Source organism: Silene latifolia, chromosome 3 (assembly GCF_048544455.1).
Source record: "Silene latifolia isolate original U9 population chromosome 3, ASM4854445v1, whole genome shotgun sequence".
NCBI classification, from domain to species: domain Eukaryota; kingdom Viridiplantae; phylum Streptophyta; class Magnoliopsida; order Caryophyllales; family Caryophyllaceae; genus Silene; species Silene latifolia.
In genome coordinates, this window is record NC_133528.1 from 138,872,177 (window position 1) to 138,885,660 (window position 13,484).

At 42.1% G+C, this 13,484-nt stretch overlaps 1 protein-coding gene across 1 annotated transcript; it reads right to left on the reverse strand.

Moving 5' to 3' along the window:
- Positions 1 to 1,080: 1,080 nt before the first annotated feature.
- On the reverse strand, positions 1,081 to 6,305 carry LOC141648162 (serine carboxypeptidase-like 17). Its single transcript, XM_074456650.1, has 14 exons — positions 6,087 to 6,305; positions 5,650 to 5,786; positions 4,284 to 4,366; positions 3,994 to 4,116; positions 3,705 to 3,807; positions 3,560 to 3,597; positions 3,375 to 3,476; positions 3,006 to 3,092; positions 2,751 to 2,900; positions 2,292 to 2,363; positions 2,004 to 2,122; positions 1,778 to 1,903; positions 1,622 to 1,679; positions 1,081 to 1,399 (listed from the first exon to the last, which is right to left on the reverse strand). The coding sequence occupies exons 1-14, from the start codon at positions 6,263 to 6,265 to the stop codon at positions 1,316 to 1,318; spliced, it is 1,461 nt and encodes a 486-aa protein (XP_074312751.1). The 5' UTR covers positions 6,266 to 6,305; the 3' UTR covers positions 1,081 to 1,315.
- Positions 6,306 to 13,484: the final 7,179 nt, after the last annotated feature.

Here is a 13,484-nt window from a genome sequence, read left to right on the forward strand (position 1 = left end):
GTATTTTATTTAATTTCCTCTTTTGAAACCTTAAATACAACGAGAAAAAGGATTGTACATCAGGTGTACTACTCATACTTAATGAGTTTTTGTGTATTTTTTTGAGTTCTGAGTTTATAAATTACTCCCTCCGTTCCGGTCAATTGTTGTCCTTTGGTTTTGGCACAAAGACCAAGGAATGAGAAAAATGCCAATAACTAAATGACAAGTGGAACAAATTGAACGAGAATAATCAAATTACTCATCAAGTTCATTCTTAAAATAGAAAGGACAACAAATGACTGAGACACCCCAAAATGGAAAAAGGACAACAAATGATCGGAAGAGAAGGAGTACATTTTAGTTTTATGACGTCAAAAATCAAATTTTCGTGAGCTTATATGTAATCTTTTTGAGTTATAATATAACTTTTTGAGATTGATGTTTAAGTAAATGAACTCAAAAACTTTATAATAAAACTTAAAAATTTTAAATTAAAACTAAAAACTATACGATCTAATGTAATACATCAGATGTATAATCCACTTACTGAAATATAACCCTTAGGCTGTATAAATCATTTTCTTTAACACACAAATTCTCATTTGTGACGAGTGACTAGTACTTGACCCGTTGCAAGCTTGTGACAGATATACCCGTCACAAGGCAGACTTGCCGTTTCTTTAATTAAAAAAGTGACTAATTTGATCTTGTGGTAATGTTATCTACATCCTCCTTTAGATTTTCTCTCCAATTTTCTCCTCTATATTTAAAATCACATTTATTTTACCCACTCCTTTGACATTTGTCCAAGCAAAACAAGCAGCATTATAAACCAATGTGAACCGAGAAGGTTGGAAAGAGAAGGTCAATAGAATACCTCATTTGATGCGACTTTGTAAATTAGAAGCATTTGCGTTGGGTAAGGAGAGAGTGTTCCACCTACACTATAGTCATATTCGACTCGAATCCTGTTGAACTTGAGACCTCTATATTTACATCCGATCAAACATTTACCTGTTGAACTAAGCTATGTGGGTGTGTAAGAGAATACACTCCTTGATTATTTATGCCTACTCAACAAATTAGACGAGAATATAATTACATCCGATCAAACATTTACCTCTTTATTAACATTCATAAATCAGGAGTACAACAGTCTTTAACAGCATGCAGTCGACAACGAGGAAAAAATATCACATTACAGATTAACAATACATCAGGAGAAGCACATTTCAAATGATTGGTGAAAAATTATCGGATACTTGCTTGAATTGGCTGCACATACTCAATCCTAACGAAGCTGGCCGGATTGCATTATTAGCACGAGACAGGATTATAAAGGAAAATAATTCACCCATCTATTGAAAATTTCGTAGCATTCTCTGCGATAATATTCTGCAGCTGCGTGACCTCCTCCCTGTAATTCCAAAATAATAATAAGTCATTAACTTACCATACAGTCCTGCAGCATTTAAGTAGGAAATCTCGTAAATTATACAGATGACATGAAAGAGTCACATTAACACTTCAAGTGTTGGACACAAGTCCAAAATGAAGTGCCGAGGTGTTATCGTGTTAATATGCAAAACACAGCCAATTTAAAGTGTCAAAATAATCTAAAGATGGATGTTTTGCTGACCTTCACAGTGGCGTAAGTCAGAGAATAGACTGGTTTCTTCACATATTTCCGTGTATAGCTACAACAGATTCATCATTAGTAAACTTATTTTAGAGACAACATAGATCATGGAAGAAACACTATTAAAAGTAATATGTATGCATTTCAGAACATTACCCGCCAACTTGAGCATCGACAAACCAAGGTCGCCAGTGCTCTGATAGAGTCAGATTTAGGGACTGTTTTAGGGAGTTTATCCATTCTACCACAGCAACAAACGGAATAACCATGTCTCGGTCACCACTGGTACCAACATGAAATCGACATTATCAGCGAGTTCAGTAATCAGAACGTATATAATTTAGAAGGGAAGAGAAAAATAGATAGATAAGGACTGAATTACGTAGTGACTAAAACGTTCAGGTTATATTTTGCGAGGTCTTGATGTACATTAACAACACTTGGTTGATCTTTTGTGTATGATATAGTCTTGTTGCACCTGTTCCAGCGCTTTACAGTACCCTAATCACATCATTTCAAGCATATAGCAGATGATCAATAATAATAATGAAGTATTACAATACTAAACTAAGGTTCTTCCAGACCCGAGAATAAAACTGAGAACTGGTTTCATTCATTTCTGTAAAAAAAAAAAAAAAAAAAGAAAAGAAAAAAGAAACTTGAATCATACCTCGCGGACATGTAAGGCCTCCTGGACTGATTTATCATTGGCCCAAGTTTCTGACAGACTGTAGTTAAAATTCTGCAAGGCAAAGAGGTTATTTTAGGAAAAGTTGGGCCCGTTAACAGCGGCAGCATTATCCGAATGCCTCAAAGTCTCTCCCCTATGGCTAGGTAAGGTGTGTTAGGTGTATATGTAGTCTTTTCCTGATGTTGATTCTTGATTCAACACACAAAAACAGTTTCTGTATGACCCAAATTAAAATGTCGTGTTGAGAATTGCATTGTTTGACTTCGGCTTCACACTATAAGAAGCTCAAACAGTTTATTAAGTCATTTTTCTTCCTTCCATCTTATTCCAAAACCATTACTAGTGGTTGGCGAGCTAGTCTGTGGTGCCTTTGGAATTGCAACTCAGCCGAAGGGCCCCATATGAAGGAAGGAAAAAAGCAGAGGCTAGAAGGCTTACCCGGCACAAAAGTTTTGAAAATTGAGGAGTTGAAAGGATATATTCATCCTTGTCCTCTATGAGAGATCTTCTATTCCATCTATCGTCTTGTGGTCTACCAAGTGAACATTTTGGCTCCAATATGTGATTAGGCCATATACCATTGACACACTAGTCAAAGATTGAAAAAAAGATAGAAGTTAGACCATTATATCTAAGTACCTCGGCCTTCAGTAAGGCTGTCACAGCATTTACAGTAAAAGGGAAGTTGCAAACCCTTTCATAAATGCCGAGAGCAAGGATGCATTCTGTGTTGTCCGGATCCACATTTACATAATTCTCGTTGCAAGATTTTTTTAGCGTCTGTTTGGTGAAATGAAGGAAAACATTTACAAATATCAGTCATAATTCAAAGCAGTACTCAATAAGCAAATTTAACTGCATTACAGTTTCGACTTGCCACAGTCCAACTTTAATTTACACAATAGAATTGCAAATGCAACTCATTGAGCGATGGTATTTACGACCTGAGTTGCAAACCAGTTAGCATTAAACTGACCGTGAGCATCTTGTTGCTCCATTTGCACCCAAAAAACAATAGAAGTTCAAAAATAGAGCCTAGAAGAAGTAGTTTATGCCAATTACATGATAATATTTATCTGAAATGAGTGCCATCCTATGAGCAAACGGTACTTTAGAATTCGAATCAATGAACTCGTCAGTATTAGGGCTTCCCACCATGTATCCCTGCAAGTATCCAAAAAATGTTAAAACATGTACCAAATTCGAGGGAAATGCAAGGAGTTTGGGACCTGATTTTTTCACCTTACCTTTAGGTTCACGTATGGCTGCTTATCAGCTTCATTACCTGCGGAGTGTTGAGTGAAAGCGTGAGGATATATATATATATCATTAAAGCAGCTTAAAAAATAGATGGTGTTCTTATTAAGTTCAGAACTATGGAGATGAAAAAACCTTCTACGACTAGTTTTGTTAGTAGTGGGACTATTATTCCGGAGTATGCATCACCGCCAACATAGAATGGAACCTGGAGATATTGCGGGTGCTCCTCCAACCACTGTATACCAATATACCATAACTCAAAAAATCAACCAATGTACACTAAATGAATAGGAGAATAACTAGTGATCTAGAGTTGCTACTAAACTTATGATCGTCATTAAAGAAGCGCAAACAATTTAATGAGCGGGTTTGCTTTGTTTCATCATATCATGTATTTAAATTAGACTAGATACGTACGTACCTTCATTAGGAATTGGTAAGCTTCATTTGCGGCTTGTGTGTCTGAGCTTGGCCATCCTTCGGGAGTAGTCGAGTACGAGAAGCCAGTTCCAACTGGTGAGTCTAGAAATATAATGCTAGCAGTCTGCACAAAAACATATACCATATCAATGCCTACGGTATATGTAATGTAGTAATATACCGTATAGAATTAATATAAATGGTATATACTCCCATATACCATATCTGTTACGACATCAGAGTATATGAGTCTTAAATTTCATTTATTTCCTTCCTCCCCGAGTATAATACCTTTGTCCAAGAATGCTCGTAAGATCTCAACCGGGGGAAACCCCCTTCTGTTAGAGAATGATCAAGGTCAAATTCTAGTGGACCTACAAAGTCACATTCATGTAAACTAAGTTAGATTACAGAAGATACTTAAGAGTTTCTTAGGAGACTGTTGAAATGTAGCATTTCCGAGTTCTGATAAACGACATTTTTTGCAGCATGTAGCTTGTGAATGCATTTCTGGAATAATCTTAACTTCCAAGTTCCTACAGCCTAAGTGTAGATGGCCTTAATGAATCATACAGATAATAGAACGAAACAAAACGATCCAACCTAGCTAATTAGTTACTAGATCAGTAATCATACAGTCCGGTGCTAAGTTACTGTTAGACCTGAGCGGCGTGCGCAGTTGACCATCTTACCATCGTTCATACGGAGTATAAACTTTCAACAAATTATTCGTACTAATTTAATGCCACCAAGAAATTGAAATTCTGCTAATATAAGGCCAAGAAATACTCCGTAGTAGGCACCGACAGAGTACAGAAATGAACAATCAATTACACAACCAACCTTATCACTAGAATTCTGGTGTAATACTTCATATTGAGGTACAGTGTACACCGTACATGTCAGTTATCGATGTTTAACCCATACTATCTCGAATTTACAGTAATCATTTAACATTGACTTTGACCGTTATTTATCTTAATTACTCGTAATGACACAAGGGAAAATTTGTCTTGCCTGATTTATTCTGAACAAGTAATGTATACTCCGTATTACAGTTTTCTCGATAAAATGGTGCTAATATTATACGGAGCACATTGTAAGAAAATGTCGGGTTAAACTAAAAGTCGTACGACTATTTATTAATGAATTGATCTTTTCTTTCCAAAAAAAAAAAAAAAAAAGTCGTACGACCAATAAAATCATATACGGCGATAATGAATAGGATGAAGGGAGTAATGTTTAGCCTAATTTGCTTTAAATGAGTTTCTGTTTTTTAAATTTAATTTTTCGAAAGTAGTTTTCAAGAAACACAAACATCATATTGATGTTTCTATTTTTATGGGCAAAACATGGTAATTGAGTTTTTGAGAATCTGCAATTAGCTTTTAAATTTATGATATGTTTGACAAAAAAGTGTTTTTATGTAAAAAAAAACACTTTAAAAAACAAGAGCAAACACACACTAGAAACATTATGGAAACATTATCTTATTATCCTCGTTATCCTTAGTGCACCAAATAGCCAAATATATTGACTTTTAGGCCTCAGTATGAGCTAAAAGTGCACTAAATTAGCAAAAGTAGTTTATATAACGAATAAGATTTTTACTTTGAATGATTGAGCAATAAATGAAAACAAAAAAAAGAGTACCTACCAATTTCATAAACAAGACCATTCCACGAAGAACAACCAGGACCACCCGTTAACCAAAGAAGCAGAGGATCAACCCTTGGATTATCTTCAGATTCAACAAAATAATAAAACATCTCTGAGTCTCCAACGCTTATGTACCTAACAGGGGCGAAACCAGGATTTCAATTACGGGTACTAATACTATTCTAGTTAAGCAAACCCGTTTAGTTGCATTTATTATTACATTGTTATAGGTGGTCATTTGTATGACAAAATTAATCTTCTTAATTAACTTTTTAATGTTTGTAGCGCGTGCCACCCTTTGCCTTTAGACCAATACATTTTTCTATAATATGATATATATGCATGATGTGTAAAGTTGACTTTAAAAACTACATATTTTGATAAGTAAGAAGATTAAAAAGTGGGACAAGGGAGTTCGATAAAAATATGACATACCCGGATTCGAGATTGAACGGGAGCTTGCCGGTGAAACCCGGAAGATATGAGACGGTCTCATAGGAGAATGTGGTATAGGATAAGATGGTAAGGACGAGGAAGATGAGGTGCAGGAAATGGGTAGTAGGTGCCATGAGTTCCATGAGAGTGAACAATTTGGCTACAAATTGTCGGAACATGTGTTTTGCTTGCTCATTTATAGCCTTGCGGCCCCTTTGTGTCTTTCTCACTTACTAGTACGAGATGTTGATGTGGCAAGACTAGCAACAACGAATTTTCGAGCTGGAATAATTTTTTTGCACAAAATCTCATTGAAGATGACACGTATCCGTCACTTTGGAGTGACGGATACCATTTTCTCTCACAAATGACCCAAATAGAGGAGAGATGGAAGCACATGGGGGTGCCCCACCTTGTCCCCCCTATCCGTTTTGTGAGTGGCATTATCCGTCACTTGCTCCGACCCGTCTTCAGCAAGACTAACTGAATTTTTTGGGTTACCTTAAAAAAAATTGATTTTGTTATCCTATATTTTAATATTATCTTCCTGTCTCACAAGATAATATTTTTTTTTGATTTACCATAATTATAATCCCCTATTTACTAAAAGAATAGGTAAAAATATAAATTTTCCCGCTTAAAAACATTTCCTAAAATAAGCTTTAATTTCTTTTTAGCATATTCTATAAGTGTGGAATCTCTCGGCAAAAGAAAAACTTTCATTGAAAAACTCATTTCATGCTTGATGCAATTTTGATTTTGATTTTTCAAATCAAAATATAACAATGAGAAACGTAAAAATAAAAAAGATTAGTTAGTTTAAATTTCAAAAATAATACACTAAAATGGTAAAACTATATATATAGCATACAGTGCACGAAATCTAAACTAGTTATTTACATTATTTGTCTCCAATGTGATAATCAGACCATAAATTTCGACACATCATATATAATCTAACACTTGTAACCTTTCCAGTTAAAAACTTACTTTTATGAAAAAGTATTAAATTAACAATTATAAATATAAATATCTTAATATTACATCATAACTGTGTATAATTTTTTACACATGCCATTGTTTTACACAATAATATATTGAAATATTAGGAATTTAACATCATATATTTCTGTACAAATGAGAATCAATTAAACATATACAAATTATACAAATTATTGTATTAAGTATTGTGATGCTTCTTTTTAGAATAAAATGTTCGGTTGAATGAAATAAAATTCTACTACTGATCAAAAATATATTATTACTGTTCCGGGTATAATTCCAGAGCAGATATTTGTTACCACTCGTGGCTCGTAGAATGATGTCTTTGCTTGAGTCCTCCTTGCGGTGTCCTGAAACGATGAACAAACTGAGGGCTCGGCTTTGGCCGAGCGTACTCACTCCGACGCTCAAGTCAGTAAACTTAGAGAGAAGTTGTTGTAACTTGGCTAAGAGTGTATTGTAGAGAGATAAGGAAGATAATACCAAATGAATAGTGGTTATTAGGTCAATTTGTGGATCCTTTCCTCAATGAAGGTTGAGGAGTATTTATAGGCTTTTACCTTTTGTCACGTAGTGGCCAAGTGGCCAAGTGGCTAGCAGGTGGAAAGACCGTTCTACCCTCGGCCGATGGACCTATGGCAGGCTGGCCGAGGGGTCTTGGATATGAGTACGCGAATCGTGTCACGGGGCTAGTTAGTTGTCCGGCCGAGACCCAGGTGACCGCCGATGGATTGCATCGGCTAGGCGCATCTAAGTTGTTGACTTTCTTTGTGGATATCTTTGACCTTGCTCAATATGTTGACTTGGTCAGCGGTGCAGAATATGCCCCATCAATTTGCCCCCAGCGTAGTCTATGCCGTGGTATGGGCTCCGATGTATGTTGAGCGTATATTCTGCGCAAGTATTTTTGCAAAATTGCTCTGCATCGGCTCCTTCTGATGCATCGGCGTGGTTCTTGTTAGGCCGTACCATGTCCCCCCTCCACATGGATGCGTAAAGGGCATCCGATGTGGAAAAGAATGTGACGCTGGCCGTGACCGGTCGAGAGTCGGTTGTTTTTGATTGCCCCGACCGGTGCTTCCTAGCTTGGTTGATCAGGTGGCCGACGGAGAGCAGATACCTAGGAATTTGTTGAGGAAGGTGAATAGGCGAAGAGATGTGAATGGGCGTGTTGAAGACGCTTGGTCACTATTGCATTGATTGACATTCAACTGTTGCAACGATTGACATTCCGTGGTTGCATGTCCGCACGTGTCGTTCGTTGATTGGTTGACGCTTCATGGGCTGTGCCCTGATTGGTCCTTCTTTATGGGCTTTTCCCTATAAATAGGGCAGTTCTTCCGTGATTTTGGCCACCAATTTCATTTTCTCAAATTTTCTCCAAAATCTTCATCTTTCTAAACTTTCAAGAGCTTCTCTTTCTTCCAATCTTCAGTCTTCGATCCGGCGAGTGTTTTTCTTCGAGGTAAACAAACAAATTCTCCTCTTATTTCGTTAGTAATTGTTTGTGAACATGTCTTCTGTTGATGCCGGGACTAGTACTTCTGCGCCGGGGGGTTCCCCGTCGCGTCTTGACGAGGAGGTGATACTGGAAGCCATCCCGCTAAGGTTTGGGGGCCCTAGGTCTCCTTCTCCCGTAGTTGTTCTGCCCCTCCTGGAGGAGTTGGAGGATGAGGATGATGCTGATGATGTTGATGATGTTGATGATGATGATGAGGGGGCTCCCGTTGATGGTGGGAGGACGACTATTCCGGATCATGGTGAGGCCTGCACGACTGGCCTCGACCGTGTCTGGACAAATAAATTCGCAAGCAGCTCCGGAGAGACTCTTTTCGGAGACCACTTCTCCCTCGGTGAGGGGTATAAAATTGTTATCCCTGGGGAGGGTCAGGCGGTATGCTGCCCTCCCCCGGGTCATATCGGCGTGCATATCAGGCACCTGGAGTATGGGCTCCGGTTTCCTTTGAATGAACACGTCATGGCTATCATCAAAGCTATGAACGTTGCCGTGGCCCAACTGCATCCGTTGGCCCTGAGGACGATAGTCGGCTTTGTGTGGCTCTGTGTCTTTAAGAGGGAGACCCCTACGGTTAACCTATTCCGCCGACTCCATAGTCTTCGGCCGTCAAAATCCGGCAAAGTGGGGTGGTATAGCGTACAGATGGAGCCAGGCTATGTCTCCGTGAACAAGCTTACTTCCTGCAAAGACTGGCAAGGGCGATGGGTGTACGTCCAAGTGCCGGAGGACTACCCATTGCCTCGGTCTTTCCAGAGCCCCGTTTACTTACGGTGCGAGACCCGGGAAGAGTATGAGAAACACGTCTCCCGGGGTAGCAAGGTCAAGATGGACGCTTCGTTTGTCCCTCTTACTGCGGATGAGAAGCGGGCAATGCGTTTGTTTGATGCCGAGGAGGGATGGTCGCCCCGACTCAGATTATTCTTCAGGATGAGATGCTATGCCGCGTCGGCCTCATACCGGCCCTCAACTGGGGTGAGTGGGGTCGGTGTGAGGCCCACCTTTGCTTGTTACGTTCCTTTTTCAGAGTTTTGTTTTACTTTATGTAACTCTTGCTTGATTTCTTGCAGATCGGTTTGGTCAGGATCTGTCTGAGAAGGACTTGAAGAGGCTAGGGCTTGATAAGGACGGGAAGGTTGTCCAGCGGCATCCTACGGCTGAGGCGCGTGATCGCAGACTAGCCCCTAACGAAATTATGGACAAGCAGACGAGGGGGCTGGATCAGGAGACGGCCCAAGCACGGGTTCTCGGAGGCGTGCCGAAGAGGTCAAAGAAGGCAGCGTCCAAGTCGGCGGCGGTTTCAATGCCAACTCCCTCTTCGACCCCAGTGGTCCAAAAGGATCATGTGGAGGTCATCAATATTACTGAGGGGGAGGTGACCGTTGCTAAGGTCCCTTCTCCGAAGAAGAGGAAAGATCCACCGTCTGCTTCCACCGTTGCCGGGGAGAAGCCTGCCTCCACCAGCCCTCCAACTAAGAGGGTCCAAACTGGTACGGATCTAACTTGTGGTTCGGATTTAGCCGGTTCGTTGGACATTCCAGATGACAGGCTTTCTGATGTGTCAATGCATGGTGACATGGATGCTCTGTGTAAATTTTTTGTAGATCCACCTTCGGCAGCCGGCGTTCTGACTGAACGGCAATCGGGGAAGCAGCCTGAGAAGGCTATTGAGCAGATGGGTGATAGAAATGTCACCGTTGACTCCTCAGCTCAGAAGATTTCTCCCACCGAGCTCGTGGCGGAGGGTGAGAAAATATATAAGAGATTGGCGAAGTGGACCCGTCTAGCCGGCTCCCTCATCATGGAGCAGGAAAAGGCCATGGTCCAATCTGGGCCACTGACTGCAAAGCTTAAGCTTGATCTTTCTGCTGCGAGGGGGGAAGCCGGGAAGGCTAAGCGGGATCTTCTTGCTGCCGAGAAGCGTGTGGAGGAATCTGAGAAGCTGCTGAGGGCCGAGAGGGTCAAGGTTGAGGATGCTGATGCCGCCACGGCCAAAATGATGGAGGAGCTGGAGAGGTATAAAGGCGCCTACGACGCTGTGGTTGCCAAGAGGGACGAGTGGGAGGGTCTGTTTCAGAAGCAGGCGGAGGCGCTCAGGGACGCACATGCTATCCTTGCTCAAAAAGAGAAGGATATTGAAATGCTTCAAGATGATCTCCTCCCTAAAATGTGCGTCCAATTCCGGGACCAGGCCGAGAAGGCGACCAGGGAGGCAATCAGACGGCTCATCACCGACGGTTCCTTCCCGTGGGATAAATTTGATCAGCTCCTGGATGAGATGTCCGATCTTTGCGGAAGCGTGCTCGCCGAGAAGCGGAGGCGGCGAAGGCGGCTCAGATAGCGTTGGCCAAGGCGGCCTATGATGCAACGGAGGCCGAAAAGGAGGCTGAGAGGCTAAAGGCGCTTGAGAATGTCGAGCCTTTTCTTAAGCCGGCCACCGAAGATGCTGCTGCCTCTGATGGAGGGCAGCAACAGGCATAGGGAGACGGGCGGTCGTCACCAGACTCACCCGGCGTCTCGGATAGCTTTAGCTGTTCGGGGGCCAACTATTGAGCCTTTCCTCCCTGCCATCTTTTGGCGCTTCAATTGACATGCTTGTAATCTTTTGCTTTTCTTTTCCTTGTTTGTAAAAAACTTTCTTGGTAGGTTGTGTTTAGGCTTACCCCTATGGGGACGGCTGTCGTCTGTATTCTTCTTTCAATCATTTTTAACAAAGTTTGTCCCATTGGCCTTTGGCCTGGCCGAGGCTTTGATCACAATTCTTTGTTTATCTTCTTGCGTTATTAATTGAGTGCCTTCGTTTTTACCTTTAGTATGGCTGAGGCAGCTTGAATGCATATCTCAACTGCGTAACATCTTTGCTTGACAGGGCTCGATAGCAATTCTTCTAGCGTACCGGTCATTGTGTCCCCGTCGCTCTCGGCTAATTGCCGAGGTAACCGGGGTTATGGCTTGATAGCAATTCTTCTAGCGTACCGGTCATTGTGTCCCCGTCGCTCTTGGCCAATTGCCGAGGTAACCGGGGTTATGGCTCGATAGCAATTCTTCTAGCGTACCGGTCATTGTGTCCCCGTCGCTCTCGGCCAATTGCCGAGGTAACCGGGGTTATGGCTCGATAGCAATTCTTCTAGCGTACCGGTCATTGTGTCCCCGTCGCTCTCGGCCAATTGCCGAGGTAACCGGGGTTATGGCTCGATAGCAATTCTTCTAGCGTACCGGTCATTGTGTCCCCGTCGCTCTCGGCCAATTGCCGAGGTAACCGGGGTTATGGCTCGATAGAAATTCTTCTCTTTGGGTGGCAATTATGGAGGGGACAAGCACTTGGATGGAAAACTTGGCTGTTTCTTCACTTATGATCACGCGTTGGGGTGTCCACATTGGGTTTGAACACCTCCGCCGCTATACAAAGTACTTTCTTAAGTTGTCGGTGTTCCAATGGCTCATTAAAGGCACACCCTCCATGTCTGTCAGTCGGTACGTACCCGGCCTCATTTCTTCAACCACCTTGTAGGGACCTTCCCAGTTGGCCGTTAGTTACCATGAATATTTCCTTTGTTGGTGGCGGCCGACTTCCTTAGGACTAGATCTCCTACTTTTAAGTCCCTCTTGTGGACTCTTCGGTTGTAGGCTCTTCTCATCCGGTTTTGGTATACTGCCAAGTTGAGGCGTGCTGTGTCTCGGCTTTCTTCGACCAGATCTAGGGAGGTCTTAAGGCCTTCCTCATTTTCGTCTGGGTTAAAGGTAGCCGTTCTGAATGTTGGCACCGTCGCTTCAATTGGTAGGACTGCTTCGGATCCGTAGATTAAGTGGAAAGGAGTGTACCCCGTTGCTTCCTTCTCCGTGGTCCGTAGGGACCACAGTACGCCGGGTAGTTCATCGGCCCATCTTCCTTTAAGGTCTTCCACTGTCTTCTTCAAACCGTTGAGGATTGTCTTATTGGTCGCCTCCTTTGTCCGTTGCGTTCTCGTGGGTGGCGGACGGATGAGTATGCATACTTGATGCCAAGCTCTTCTAACCAGTTCATTATCAGGTCACTCCAAAATTCTCGGCCGTGGTCAAATACCATGACTTGGGGCAATCCAAAACGGGTTATAACATTTTCCCAGATTACCTTTCTAACGGCCGCTGTGGTCTTCGCCGGTACCGCTACGGCTTCAACCCATTTGGTGAAGTAATCAACGGCGACGATCAAGAACTTCCTTCCTCCGGAGGCCGTTGGAAACGGCCCTAGCATGTCCATCCCCCACTGTGCGAAAGGAAGGGGGCTGAGCACCGGTTGTAGGTGGTCGTTGAAGTGCCGGGGTAGGGTGGTCGAAGAAGTGACATGTCGCATGGGGGAGGGTACTACGTGTGGCGGCGGATTCAGGGGGAGGGTAGATGTTACGGAGGGTATATGACGGTGGCTATGAAGGGGGGAGGGAAGTTTGGCCAGTGGGTTGAGGTGTGGGAGGGCATATGGGATGGTCGGCGCTCGGAGGGGGCGGGGAGATCGAGATGGTCGGCGACTCGGCGTAGCAAATAGCAGGTCCCTTTATAAAATAAGATGAACAATTATATTACAATAATTTATTAAATTTTAAAATGCGATTTTCAAAGATAACTCGTGCATGCACGGGTTCAAAAGCTAATTTACATTATTTGTCAGCGTATCATATAAGAAATTGATTTTCAAAGACAACCCCTCGTGTTTCCCGTCCTCCAAAATTGTGATTAGCATGTATAGTCAGCGTATCATATAAGAATGCTCGCCGGAGAACAAGTTTGAGAGCGAGAGCAATATCCTTACTTTTAGTAGCGACGGTTAAATTGCCGTTACTAACATGACAATAATCAATATCAACAAGGTTAGAAATTTTTTTGGGATATTCTACGGTGTTCCC

Excerpts from the sequence above, each read along its gene's own strand:
- LOC141648162 (XM_074456650.1), bottom strand. The coding sequence starts at position 6,265 with ATGTTCCGACAATTTGTAGCCAAATTGTTCACTCTCATGGAACTCATG. Across the intron at positions 3,093-3,374 it reads TTTCAGATAAATATTATCAT|ACGCTAAAAAAATCTTGCAA; the intron begins GTAATTGGCATA and ends TTCACCAAACAG. Across the intron at positions 1,680-1,777 it reads GTCGATGCTCAAGTTGGCGG|CTATACACGGAAATATGTGA; the intron begins GTAATGTTCTGA and ends AATCTGTTGTAG.